The 15,292-nt window shown below is 40.8% G+C and overlaps 1 protein-coding gene across 1 annotated transcript; it reads left to right on the forward strand.

Moving 5' to 3' along the window:
• The first annotated feature begins 92 nt into the window (after positions 1-92).
• Positions 93-3,058, forward strand: LOC106575552 (putative potassium channel regulatory protein). The gene is made up of 2 exons (XM_014152129.2): positions 93-1,610; positions 2,134-3,058. The coding sequence occupies exons 1-2, from the start codon at positions 1,033-1,035 to the stop codon at positions 2,387-2,389; spliced, it is 834 nt and encodes a 277-aa protein (XP_014007604.1). The 5' UTR covers positions 93-1,032; the 3' UTR covers positions 2,390-3,058.
• The last annotated feature ends 12,234 nt before the right edge of the window (positions 3,059-15,292 follow it).

The raw sequence follows: 15,292 nt of genomic DNA on the forward strand, positions 1-15,292 counted from the left end.
CCTTAAATTGCTGCAATATATCAGTTGTTTTTTAGTCTCCAATGAAGATACTGTACATTATCACAAAACGACTTGCTAATCAACTATGCTATGGCTGGCTACTTTACACTGATTGCTTGGTGTTGCTGTCAGATAGGTTGGATTTGAGCCCAAAAGGAGGACTTCGTTATGAAGAATCACTGAAGATCAATGCTTCACAAATTAAACAAAAAATGAATTGACATTACAGTTAATCCACACAAATGTAGCTACACTAATATGTGAACAAAAAACAATCAAATCACTACTACATTTTGTTGTTAAGCATTGCTTTAATTTATTACCTACAACTAAATAAACATTATCATATTGATCTTGGGGAAACTACAGAAACATATTCTCACATATTACCCCTCCTGTGCAGATGAAGTGCCACTCACTGTCATTTACTGAACTAAACGGACAGGGTAGTCTGAATAAAAGAGACAAATCTAAAACAAAAAAACAACGCAACAAAGGATAATGCTATTCCCATGTTGAATGAATGTAGATGTAACTTTCGACCAAGGTCTACTGTCAGGAGCCAAACCAACCATCTGGGGGGCCAACCTCACTGTACTCCATTTAGTAACTTTAGTACCACCTGAGGTTGCTGAGGGGAGGACAGCTCATAATTATGGCTGGAAAGGAATGAATTGAATGGCATCAAGCACATGGTAACCATGTGTTTGATGTATTTGATACTATTCCACTCCAGCCATTACCACGAGCCCGTCCTCCCCAATTAAAGTGCCTCTAACCTCCTGTGTTTTATTACTCAATTTACTCCATTGGGGCTCAATGATCAATCTCAATTTGTGGCTTATATTAGCTCCTGGTGGTAACATTCTGTACTGTCACCAGCCTCTCCAACTGAAGTTATGTGACTGCACTCACCTAGCATGAGATTTGTTTTGTTTACGGTTGGTGTTGCAAGGATATGTTCACTGAATACCACTCCTCTCCTTAGACCTATTCTTGTCTGCAATGATTTAAACTGTCAGTCATCTAAACATGAGTGCCCAGGACTTAATAACATTCAATATTGGAGGTCAAAAATTCACCACTACTCTGTCTACTCTCAGAAGACACCAAGACTCAAGAATAGCTAGGATCCTGGATGGCAAAGACACAGCTTTTAAAGTTATCAATGGACAAGTTTTTGTAGATAGAGATTGGACTTTCTTTAAATACACCCTGGATTATATGAGGACAGGTCAAATCACCTTGCCAGCAGAATTCTCTGACTACAATGGCTTGGCTCAAGAAGCACAGTTCTATGGTGTGTATCCATTGGCACTTTGGGTTGAGCGGAACATCCACCGATCCAGAGTTGAGGTTCTAGAATTGCGCTTCTCTGTCCAGGAAACTCACGTATTCTTCAGAATATTCTGCTCCAATAACAAAACTCTGGAGGCTTTGGCGACAAGGATATCCATTTTCGTGGAACATCCAAATCTGAATGGAAATTTCCCACACCTGCCTCAGAACTCCAGCACACCTCATCCTTTACCAGTCCAGAGACCCTCTCACCACAACATGGTGTTCCAATGTCGGACTGACCAACTAGCCAGGGATGACTTCTCTGCCAGGTGAGGGGAAGTTACACTCACCTGTAGGCTATTATACACATCTCAGTGTCTCCCATTGGCCAATTCCTCAAGGGCTCCATACTGTATGATGAGTTTATTAGTCACATCCACAGAGTTGCAGATGTAATTGCAGGGTACAGTGAAATTCTTAAGCTCCGAACTCCAACAGTGCAGGTCAAAAAGAGAAGTGAATGAAACAATACAAATAATAATTAAAATATACACATATTTACAACTGTAACACTAATACATGTCCATTGGGAGTTGGGGGAAGGGTGAATGTCCATTGGGGCAGGTAGAATGTCCCTGAGGGATTGTACATTGGGGGAGCTGCAGGGGGGAAGTGAGAAGTCCAGGGGGCAGGAGGGGGACAGGGGGAGCAGGTAGCTGCTTAGTGTATAGACACTCGCCTGTGTAATGTTAGGGGAAACACTGGATCTGTAATAACTATTGTATGTTTATTCAAAGCACTATATTATGCACAGTTTTTAAAGACCAAACTTGCATTGTTTTACTCTTACAGGTTTGTAACTATTGAGCCGGACGACAGAAAGCTTCTCAACAGCACCAATGTCCTGGGCCTGCTGGTAGACACTCTTCTGAAGGATGGGTTCCGCCTGATCGACACAAAGACAGTTTCCCAACAGGAGAAGATTGAATGCTACATGTTTGAAAGGAGCAGGAATACCCAGATCGTTGTACTGAGTGAAACCCCCAGGGCAGAACATCTCAGAAGAGAGGACACACAGAACCAGCTTGGTGAAGGAAAAAAAAAGTGAACTCAGTGTCAGGGTGTATCTCAAAAGTCTAAAGTGGTTCCCTTTCCATGTCCAGTTCTGTAATATCAGTGGACTTCAGACTATTGAGATGGACCCATTCTCTGAGAGTCAGACTGGATTGACCATTAGATGGCGACAAAGGATAATAATGTTGAGGGCCATAACGTCAATATGCTTCACCTCACCATTAGTCTCAATTTATATAGTATATTTTGACATCAATTTCCTGTGTCCTAAAGTATATTTCCAAAAGTACAATTCTCTAAATTGAAATAGAATTTAGAATGTATTTGATCAAGAACACAAATAAAACATTTAAAAAAGTTTTGTTTAATTCAACCAGGTAGCCCATAGACTGATGTCGAACGGCAATGCTTTGCTTCAACAGCACCGTCAATACTGGAGGCTTCAGCAGTGGTGAACTCCAATATTTACGTGCTGCTACAGCAAGGCAGCCAGTCACAGAATGGCGGTCACAAGCCTCGGAAGTCCAGGCTTCGCTCACGTTGTCACAGACATGCACATAACACCACAGCCATCCCCTCTTGTACCCAGTCTGAACTCTCAAGCCCTTGCCTTAGACACTTATCATAGGTCTGAGAGGATAGGATGGGTGTAAGCACAGGTTGGGCAACACTGGTCCTGGAGGGCCACGGTGTATGCAGGCTTTTGCTCCGGCACACCTGATTTAATTGATTGTGGTCTTAAACCACAATTAGTTGAATCAGGTGTGTTAGAGCTGGGTTGTAACAAAAGCCTGCATACACAAAAGCCTGCATCCACCTGCATTTACTTAGCAGGTGGAACTATTTGCGTATTGCTTTCACTCTTCCAATCCTTTTTTCCATGTTTCTCCAGGCGTTACTGCAACAGCACAGTACAGCCTGTATCCCTGTATTACCCACAAACCATTCTGTGCTGCTTCAGCACCGCAAGGCCTGACACATCTACACTAACACATTCAGACATACCCATCAGCTGGGTATGAAGGATGGCTAGAGTTCTCCTCTATCTGAAACAAGACAAGAAAAGCCAATGAGGTTGGGATAGTATGGTCATGGAGCAATAACAGCATGCTGCGTCCTCTGCCATGAGGTATGGGCCTTTATGGCACAAGTGGTAGTATGCACAGGGTCAGTTGTAACAGCTACATAATTCAAATTAAACTCTTGATGCCTCCATTTTTTATGACCAGTGGAACATTCCCCATGTATCTAATCATATATAATTTATCCGTAAGAATAGATATTTTGATTAGTTGATGACAATAATGATTCTAGTATTTTTTTCAAAAGACTCAGATTTGATTAAAATGAGTAATTGTGGGTCAAATGAAACACATTTTATCATTTGGTATTTTATATGGTATTTAGACACATTCACATAATGATATAACATCTCACTTCTTTACATCAAGTTTCCCAGTACAACTAAGAGAATACCTTTTTTTTTTAAGTACAGTTCATACTTTTGAATGCTTATATTAATTTGGGATAATTCGCTTTTGGCCAATATGACATGCCCAAAAAATTTAATCAAAATATTTTTGGTCAACTTAGTGTATTTCCATTTAAATATCAGTTTCAAATCATAACATTTTTCAATTACCACTTATTTTTACAATTGAAGAGAGTGTTACATTTAATCCTGCTGACGGGGTCAATTGTAACATTTCACTTCCGCCGCTCTCGTTGAACTGTAAACGTCTGTATGTCCTAGAAACGTAGTTACAGTGTGTAATGGTAGCTGAGACATATGTGTTGTTTGTATAAAAATATTATTAATCTAACTCAAACAATCTTTTCAGAAATAAGTAAAAGGCAAAAAGTGTTAATTTAGCCTCGGTCTACCCTAAGCACCACTATTGATAATACAGAAATCAACAGTTGAGATTGACAAGCCCATGCATTGTTGCATTATATAATATAATGTATATATTTTTTAATAATTTATTTATTTCTATCACTTATTACATATTTTCTTAGGCTCTGGCAGTGATAAAACAGCAGTTGATGTGGAGAACTCCACCGCAACTGAAACGGAAGTCCCGCCTCTTATTGGTTACAGTTGATGATGTAACCCGTTTCTAAATTGATCTAGTTGTTGATGCCTCAAAAGTTGTTTTTCTCCAGTGGCTGAGTCTACTGTCTGTTACACGAGGTCATTGTTATTGTAAACAGTCGACCATCCACATCTAGCATTAGTATGTATCTGTTAATCAAATACAAATAAGGAAGTGTACAGGCTACATTATAACGGTCATTTATGAAATGTAATAATGTTTTAAGGTAGGCTATTTCAAGCAATGTATTTATTGAGGAACACACACGGCGATCATAACAACAACTGCACACACCGACTTGATGAAAAAAAAAAATTACAGACCGACTGAGTGACTATAACGGTCACAACAACTGTCACACACCGATATGACGAAAAAAATGTTACAGACCGACTGAGTGAGAATAAATGAGTAGACATCGTGCTACTTACCTGCGCGTATGACACCTGGAGACGGTAGCCTATAGCCAATGATCCCGTTTAGACTCTTCCCAATGAGCACAGGAGGCTGCGGATTGAAACATAATATTCCAGTGAGTTTAACCAGCCGGTCATCACGCTTCAAGGAAGTTCTATTCTTTTGTTACTACTGTAGTAGCCTATTTATAAGCTACCCCATAGCGCTAGTTTTGGGAAAGAGGCGGGGCGAAGGCATTTGAAGAAAAAAGGGAGATCACTTGACCTCAGACGCCACAAGAGATACTACACACGAACCAATAGATCAACGCATCCTCCATCGACTTTATATATAGGCAGAGCGCGACCATCGACACCCCATCTCTATAAAACCATAATCGGCGAGCCCTCTTCCAAAGACGTGCGCCCCGGGGAGAAAATAAGTCGCCTTTCGAAGTTCGGTTAAGTGATGACTATAGTCTTCAGCAGTGGTTTAAAGTACTTAAGTAAAAATACTTGAAAGTACTACTTAAGTCGTTTTTTTCGGTATTTGTACATTACTATTTATATTTATGGAAAACTTTTATTTTTACTTCACTACATTCCTTTAGATAATAATGTACTTTTAACTCCATACATTTTCCCTAACACCCAAAAGTATTCGTTACATTTTGACAAGAATGGTCAAATTCACATAATTACCAAGAGAACATCCCTGGTCATCCCTACTGCCTCTGATCTGGCGGACTCACTAAACACAAATGCGTTGGTTGTATATATGTCTGAATGTTGGAGTGTGCCCCTGGCTATCCAATAAAAAAGGAAGATTGTGCCGTCTGGTTTGCTTAATATAAAGAAGTCGAAATTATTTATACTTGTACTTTTACTTTTGATACTTAAGTACATTTGAGCAATTCCATTTACTTTTGATACTTAAGTATATTTAACACCGAATACTTTTACTCAAGTAGTATTTTACTGGGTGACTTTCACTTTTACTTGACTCATTTTCTATTAAGGTATGTAATTGAGTACCTTTTCCACCGCTGGTCGTCAGGAGCTGTCAGGCCTTTTCTTTAACTCTGTGTTAGGAACTATTCGGCGGGTAATTTGGCGTGGTTTGATAGGCCGAGGCCCTACAGTGGGGAATTTTATCTCGCGCGTCAACGCCAACTAACACTGGCTGCACTGCATTGTAATGATGATGAACATATTCCATTCGTTGATAATGTCGTTTTAAAGTTGCTTCATGCAATGAAATAGCAGTTGAAAGTGTTGTTGGTGGAATTGCCTTAATCTTTTCCATTTTTACATTGTTGTCCACATCCTTCTCGTTCCATGTAGCACACATTTTCAATATCATCACTTTGTTTCTCGTTTTCTGTGATCAAAATTGTAAAAGCAAAATTTTGTATTTTGAAGGTGCATGTGTTTAGTCGTAAATGATACACATTTTCACGCTTAGTTTCACGCTTAGTTCATACATTTATTTGAAATAATGTATTTTAATGTTACATTTTGATGTCACACTACTTAGGCTACATGAAATGTAGTACATTTCTAGCATGTTGTTAAATTAAAACATAATTTTTTTCATTACAGGTCAATTAATGTACACGCTATAGCTATAGGCTGAAAGTCTATCTGAAAGGAATATACACGAAATAGAAACAATTTGTTTTCGAAAATATTTGCAGTCAGACATAGTAAGGCTACTCAACAAACGATCGTCAACTCTGCTTGGAAGAGTATTTTCGCGTGCTCACTGAAATAAGTTAGCCCAGTCTGATTATCGAAAAGAAAAATGTGTTGGAAAACAAAACTCTGAATTTGTCGTCTTCATTTAAATAGCAATGAGCTAATATTTGGAATGCATTGTATAGGTTATAGTCTATGAACCCTTTTAATCCTTGAAATAATGTATGTAATGTATCGGAGGCCTATGTAATGGAACATTGGTCTTACAAAGGTGTTTTTCATTTATCCAAATCTTCATTATAGGCCTATGGATAAAATACTGTAAAATATCATGCCTATTACTAAATCCCGTATTAACCTGTGACACCTGCCGTCCGCGTGCGACCCGAAGATTGTATTCATGTTTAATACTTTATTTACTCTACATGGAACGAATTTGAAACATAAATTCGTCCAGTTTTCTTACAATTCAGTCATTGTCTTATACTTTACTTGCAACTACAGCTGAGTAATTGGGCTACATTCTTACCAAAGTACAGTAACAACATGGCATAAAGACAAACTGTTGCATCACTTTCTCTGATGTGTCTGTATCGACAAATGGCATCAGAGATGACAGACATGTCTGCTATTTCAACAGAAGATCCACAGTATCTGCAAATGGCCAACCTCAGAAACAGTTGATGTCCCATAAGTGAAACAAAACATGACAGTGGATCCTATCAACAAACATAGCCTACATTCAATGGTGTTGAATTTCACCCAGTTTACAGGGGCAATTGAAAGCCCATGTTTCAGTGGAAGTGGTAGAGTGGGGATCCCCTTTATGAATAAAGTATATACTAAACAAAAATATAAAGCAACAAGCAACAATTTCAAAGATTTTACTGAGTTACAGTTCATAGAAGGAAATTAGTCAATTGAATTAAATTAATTAGGCCCTAATCTATGGATTTCACATGACCGGGCAGGGGCGCAGCCATGGGTGGGCCTGGGATGGAATAGGCCCACCCACTTGGGAGCCAGGTCCACCCACTGGGGAGCCAGGCCCAGAAATACTACTCAGCACCCCCATCCCCCTCCTCAGACAATCCCGCAAGTGAAAAAGCCGGATGTTGAGGTCCTGGGCTGGCGTGGTTACACGTGGTCAACGGTTGTGAGGCCGGTTGGATGTACTGTCAAATTCTCTAAAACAACGTTGGTAGAGAAATTAACATTAAATTCTCTAGCTACAGCTCTGGTGGACATTCCTGCAGTCAGCATGCCAATTGCGCGCTCCCTCAAATCTTGAGACATCTGTGGCATTGTGTTGTGTGACAAAACTGCACATTTTAGAGTTGCCTTTTATTATCCCCAGCACAAGGTGCACCTGTGTAATGATCGTGTTGTTTAATCATCTTATTGATATGTCACACCTGTCAGGTTAATGGATTATCTTTAGTAAAGTAGAAATGCTCACTAATAGGGATGTAAAAAAACTTTTTGGGTCTTATTTCTTCTTTTTTTTTCTCCCTTTTTCTCCCCAATTTCGTGGTATCCAGGGATCTTTAATTTCAGCTCATGAAAAATGGGACCAACACTTTACATTTTTGTTCAGTATAGATTAGTTCATGAAATCTAAAGAAGATAATGAAGCTCATTTCTGTATAAGCAACTGATGAGGTAAAAATGGCGGACTGAAGTCCATGGAGACAAGACAACACAGGAGCAAAAGGTGTCCTATATCCCCTGTGCACCTCTCAACCCCTCTCTCTGTCTATCTTTATCTCTCTCTGTCTATCTTTATCTTTCTTCATGTCCCATCAGGTTAAATGTTTGTCTGCATTTCTGAGCAATCATTCCACGTGTGCTTGCTTCCTGACTATTTATAAAGGACTAGTTGCTACCCTCTTCAATTACACTAGTCCCCATCCCTTTCCATACTGAGACCTATTCTCTAGCCATAGGCTCCTTCCCATTTAGTGATTTCAGATATGAAGGGGCTGGATAGGTTTAAGAAATATGGTAAGGATTTTATTACAGTCTTCCAAATGGACTTGGGTAACTTCCACCATGTTGCTTACAACTATCCACTTCCCTCAGATCTACAAACACCATAGGGTGGAACGACAGATGTAGGATCTTAATTTGCGCCAGAAAATAATCCTGCAGCATCAGGACATTTGAATTATTATGTGGATTATAATTAATAGACATTTTTGTAGGGGTTGATACATTCTTTTGGAAGGGAAAATCAAGACTGAAATTTAACAGTGGAAATTACAAACTTCAGAATACTTTTTAAACCTCAAATACACCATACGTTTTAAATTCCCCCCTGCATTGCAGGAAAGTTCTCTTGCAACAGGCTGATCAATTTAAGATCCTACATATGTAGGGAGAGAAGGTTCTAGAGTTTCTTTTAGGACTGGGCCTAACAGTATCCATGCAGTAGCAGTAGCCCAACCCGTCAATGCAACACAAAACAGGACACAGAATCCAGATCCAGGGTTGTGATCACCAGACACCACAGCATAAACAAATATGGCCGACAAACGCGATGTACAGAAATAAAGCCAGAACAAGTTGTCATCAGGTCTTAACTCTTTAAGTTTGGGGAATGCCCAGCAAGTGCAGTGTGGGGCTGTGAGAGGCGATATGGGGAATAACGTGTGTCTGTGTGTTGATACTGAGAAGGTTTTAAAAGTAGTCTCATATCTATGTAGTCCAAACCAAACCTTAGTTCTCTCTCAGGTATTCTGTTATGAGTACATTTTTATGGACCAATTGGGTAAATTATTTACTTCATGTGGAAATGACGTAAATAAAAACTATAAACACACAAACATCATGGCTTGGGGCACACACAACACACACACGGGGAGCGTACAAGAGCACACAAGCGGGAAACACACACACACACACACACACACACACACACACACACACACACACACACACACACACACACACACACACACAGTACAGTACAGTGTCTGTAATGACAGCAGCTGCTCCCTGCCTGCATAACCAAGGTGCCGGAGCAAACGACAGCAAATGCCTGAAATTCTGACTTCTGGAATATTCCCTCGTTCAGCCAACGCTCCACCCTGTCGAAGTAATCTGATGCATGGCGCAAGTTTGGGCACGCGTTAGTGGCATTAGTCGTGTGTGTATGTGTGTGTGTTAGTACATCAAAACCTATGCAACCATACTGTATGTCGGCAAACATCCAAGAAGGACAACATGCCAGAGAGAGAGAGAGAGAAAGAGAGTGAGTGAGTGAGAGAGCGAGAGAGAGAGAGAGAGAGAGAAAGAGTGAGTGAGTGAGTGAGAAAGAGACAGAGAGCAAAAGAAAGACAGGGAGAGAGTGTGGTTGAGAATAATAAGAGAGAGAAAAAGCTTTATTGAGAGTGTAAGAGACAGAAAGAGACAGAGAGTCAGTCTAACATTCTGTTAGCGTGTTCCATTAGCGCCCAGTCCACAGTGCCCCTCTGTCCCCCTATAACCCATGCTCCCTATTAGCATGGTGGTCCTACAGAGGAGAAAGCTGGTTATTCAGAGAGCCAGGCCACAGACAACAGCAGCCGTCACACTAGAACAGGGCTCTGTATAAATAGAGGGGGGCCACTGGCCTCTGGAGGGGACCATTGCCACCATCGCGTGACTCTGAACACAGTCCAGAGAGGCCCAACAGTCACAATCTGCCCTCAGGGGTGAACCCCAATTTGTATGAATTGAGGAGAAGTATGAATAGTGGCTTGCCTGGTTTCCTGAGAGTCTTTTCCGTTTCTGTTTGGGCTAACTCGTTGTTGAATGTAGAAGTAGACACCGAATACAGACACTTAAAAAGAAAGAAAGAAAGAGAAAATGAAGAGATAGAGAGACAGAAAATAGAGACTGATTGACAGAGGTAGTCTGTGTTGTCTTAAGAGAAATGGGCGCAGAGAGAGAAAGAGAGAGAGAAAGAGAGAGATGAAAGCCTACCATCTCTCCTGGCTGCTGTCCAGACAATGATGTCATGTTTAATGACCTCACCATGCAGTGTCATCATCGCCCCCCCTGTGCACCACTTTAGGTGCACCACAGCACAAAGTGTCTGTCTCTTAACCACCGACATTACTGTACTACCACATGTCTCCATTGCCCAACACCGTGTGTAAAGCCCACTAATCTTAATGGCTTCAATGGCATGGACTATTAAGTTGGTGTTAGCTAATTAGCTTGTTTACTCCAAGGCTAGGGAAAGGCAACCATGTGATCAGGGCAGCTTTGAAGTCATTCTATTACAAAATCTCTGAAGAGCTACTCACACCATGGATAATGAGTGGATCATTCACTGTACATGGAGGCGTAGGTGGACGCTCTCTCTCCACCTCTGTTTCTCTCTCTCTGACGCTGGCCCGATATCTTCATCTTCTGGGAAAACTAGTAGCGCGCCATGACAGTAGCTGTCTGAGAGGAACTACCAGAGGCCATATTCTCCTAAAAAAATGGCGTATTTTTTCTCACTCTCTCTTTATGTCTGTGAGAGAACAAAGGGAGTCTTTATCCTGAGAGTCGGGTAGAGAGGCTGGGAATTCAAAATATAGAAATAGAACCAATAGAAGTGTACGCAGTTCTAAAATCCACATGATTGTTAATTTAAGTGTTTTAAGTACTTTTTTAAATAGCAAATAAACCAAATTCATAGCAATATTATTATAGCCATATAGCCTACAGCTCATCTAGAAAATGAACCATTTCCACAATACAACAGTCTGTTGATCTGTGTACCCAGCCAGCCTGCTGCTGCTGCTTTCTAGTGGATGATGGAGTAGTAGTAGAAGTTAATTAAAGGACAGGCGTCATTCCCTCCCTCCTTCCCTCACACCGCTCAGTCCCGTGGGCGCCAGGGAAATAACAGGCCTCTCTCTCTCTTCACTGCTTTCAGAGCCCAGGGCCTCGTCTCAATCCCGAAAGTTGCTCCCTTTCCTCCTATGCCCTCTATCCTCCGTCACTTCCCTTCAAGTAAGTTAGCGATAGGTCCACCTAGCTGAGGCTATATGCAATTCACCTATTTGGTTTAGCCAGATCTGTGACAAGAAGTGAGCAAGGGTAGAGAGCATAGTGGAGGGGGAAACTCTTTGGCATTAAAAGGCAGGCAGCCCTTGGTCGGCTCAATTGGTCGGTGCCCAGAAAAGTGGCAGACAGGCCACAGGCCACAAACTTCACTAGACAGCCCCAGTTTCCAACCCTCCCCACCGCCCACCCCGCAACAAAAGAGCCAGCATCACCATATTCCTCTGGGAATGGGCGTGTCCAGAGAAGGGAAAAACAACAGTTGAATCTGAGTGCTGTTAAACTCCACATTCACCCTGATTATAATCTCTGGCTTTGCTGTTTGTTTGTTTTCAAACCCACCAAGGTTTACATTAGGAGCTCTGAAGTGTGGAAAATGCCTGCCAAGACCAAGACAGAGCTAAAAGAATAACCCACCAAAACATCCCTGCACAGTTGATAACCTGTCTATAATTTAGCCCAAACAACTACTTCTTCCCCTACTGTATTTATTTATTTAGCTCCTTTGCACTCCATTATTTCTATTTCTACTTTTCACTTTCTTCCACTGCAAACCTACCATTCCAGTGTTTTACTTGCTATATTGTATGTACTTCGCCACCATGGCCTTTTTTTGCCTTTACCTCTCTTATCTCACCTCATTTGCTCACATTGAATATAGACTTCTTTTTCTACTGTATTATTGACTGTATGTTTGTTTTACTCCATGTGTAACTCTGTGTTGTTGCATGTGTCAAACTGCTTTGCTTTATCTTGGCCAGGTCGCAATTGTAAATGAGAACTTGTTCTTAACTTGCCTACCTGGTTAAATAAAGGTGAAATAAAAAAGAAATAAAAAAAGATGCATGGCAAATCTATAATACTGCAGTATACACTGTTTCATGCTTCATTCTGACTAACAGATCAACATGGTTTATTTAAGTGGAAAAGCAACTTTGAATTGATAACCATTCAAATGAATGTCAGGTGGAAAAACACACAGATGTAGTTTACTTTACAAAGTCCTCCTCCGGATTGTAAGCTCCCCTTTGGCAGGAGAAAGTCATGATGTCATCACAGGGAATTCCCTTCTTCACTCTACCAAATATAGGCAGGAAGAATGGCCTACTGTAGTTTTAGGAAAGAATGCAGGGTGATCCAGTGTGTGTGTGTGTGTGTGTGTGTGTGCATTCATAACGATGGGCCCGTGTCTAACGTCGCCTCAACATTCTGCCAAGGGATGAATGGAAAGCGGGAATGGAATGTCTGGTATTCTCTAAATCATCACAGAGGTATTTTCTCTCTCATACCTAAAGACTGGCCTGTTTTTCTGACCCCCAACCTTTACAGTAAATGTTTTGTAGAACTGGCTGTCGTTTGTGGAACTATTTCCATTCTTTTTATTTTGTTTCATGATGGATCAAAGGTATGTGACCTGTGACTTGTAGTACTGAACAACATCCTTATTTTGAAAGAACAGAACACATTTCCTTTGATATTTCCTTTGGAAAAACAGGCCAGCGTCAATTTGTGACTTTACAACCAAAAAACTAAATGAATGCTGACATAAGCCCTCAGCACGTTTCTAAAAGGCTTGGTGAGTTACAGTACATGAAGGTTTCCATGTTTCCTTAGCATTTAAAGTAACTGTGGAGTGAAAATCAAACTTATAAAAGTTTGTATTCTGTTAACTCATACCCAAATAATGTTGTTGACTCGTCCTATACTCGTATTTGTGGCCAAAGCATAAATTGGAGAAAAAAAACACTTCAAATACTCCACCTCAAACTTGTATCTCAAACAGAACACTTAAAAAATGCTTGCTATTTCCTCATAGAACATGATGTCATGTTGGCTCATTGGCTGAGCCGGCCAATCAGTGGTTTACTCGTGTAAATATTTTTAATGACCGGTATACGCCCACACCATTCTGTTGTTGGGGTACGCCCACACCATTCAAACACATAACATCTTTTAACCGTTTGAAAGGAAAACAATTTCACTCATATTGTAGTTCATTTTAGGTCATATTGCATAGAAATCTGGAAACACTGAACAGTTACTTTAAGGAGAGAACATCATCAAAGATGGGCCTTGTTAGATGAACTATCTCACGCTACATTTTACAAACTGCCTCGCTAATTATTGTTTTCAACAAACTCTTCCATGTCTCTTCTTACATAAACTGTTCTCAACCGCAATTACGACTTGCAGCAAACATATCCAAAAAGCCTCTGAGGAGAGCGGCAGGGAGAAATTAGAAACCTAGAATAGGACACTGTTAGCAAACAGCCACATATAAAATAAAATCAGTTAGTCTTCTGGGCCTCTTGGTTGACATGTTACCGGTTAAGTCTCACGGCACCTAAGAGCAACAGGTCACAATAGCCTGTCTGTATATCAGTGGTATGTGTGTTGTGTTGTGTGTGTGTGTGTGTGTGCGCATGTGTGTATGAGTGGTTATTGGGGTCTCAGTGAGTCACACTAACCTGCAATGTCTAATGAGACATGACCCACACATCCTGCCGTTCATTCTGACTGTGTCCTTTTGGGTCGCAGTCTGGGGTCTTTAAGCCTGCATTCCTCCATTCATTCCTTAACCTCGGAATTCATTACTGACTGTCTTACGTTCCTGACCGCAAGAACGTCAGACAGTCAAACAGGAATATTCTGCATGAGGTCATTCCCAACAATTAACTGCTCCTGGTGTGATGACACAAAGCATCCCAGGAATGTCCTCGCCCAAATATATTGAATAAAAATGTAAACGCAACATGTAACCATTTCAAAGATTTTACTGAGTTACAGTTCATATGAGGAAATCAGTCAATTGAGAACATTTTTGGGGGCCCTAATCTATTGATTTCACTTGACTAGGAATACAGATCCTGTGGGTCACAGATACCTTAAATAAATGGTCCTCAGGATCTGGTGACAAGAGGCACCTGTGTAATGATCATGCTGTTTAATCAGCTTCTTGATATGCCACACCTGTCAGGTGGATGGATTATCTTGGCAAAGTTTGAGAGAAATAAGCTTTGTGTGCGTATGGAACATTTCTGGGATCTTTTATTTCAACTTATTAAACATGGGACCAACACTTTACATGTTGCGTTTATATTTTTGTTCAGTATATATATGGTACAATTAAGCGTGGTTAGTTAGCACTGTTGTCTAAATTAGTTTAACTCACCCCTCCCTGCTGTATATACTGTGAATGTCTGAATGAGCATCCTTTGTGACAAACGCACTGGGCGAGAAATGACATTCAGTCTGTGGCAGACAAAGAGAAGGGAGAATGTTTATCTGCTAATATAGTAGTGTTGGTATGATGTCCCAAGCCGGGCTTCATACACATTGACTCAGGTTGACCTAAAAACTGTGTGTGTGTGTGTGTGTGTGTGTGTGTGTGTGTGTGTGTGTGTGTGTGTGTGTGTGTGTGTGTGTGTGCGTTTGAAGGTTCTTCTGAGGTCTGAGGTTTTAATGGGAATGCCCCTGTAATTCACCCTGATCCCCAGAGTCTGAAATGATTCATGAGTCTAAAAACAGCTAATGAGATAAATACCGTCTATCAGTCTGCCTCAGTTTATCCTTGCCACTGCACTCTACAGAACAGGGTGACATCATCATGTCTCAGACTGAGAGAACTGACATTGATTATCTCCCTGGATGGCTGCTCTTTTATTCCCCAGTCATACATTTCATTGGTTCCTTTTACAACAGTTCAAC

Source organism: Salmo salar, chromosome ssa16 (assembly GCF_905237065.1).
Source record: "Salmo salar chromosome ssa16, Ssal_v3.1, whole genome shotgun sequence".
In the NCBI taxonomy this organism is placed as follows: Eukaryota; Metazoa; Chordata; class Actinopteri; order Salmoniformes; family Salmonidae; genus Salmo; species Salmo salar.

Excerpts from the sequence above, each read along its gene's own strand:
- LOC106575552 (XM_014152129.2), top strand. The coding sequence starts at position 1,033 with ATGAGTGCCCAGGACTTAATAACATTCAATATTGGAGGTCAAAAATTC. Across the intron at positions 1,611-2,133 it reads AGGGATGACTTCTCTGCCAG|GTTTGTAACTATTGAGCCGG; the intron begins GTGAGGGGAAGT and ends TTACTCTTACAG.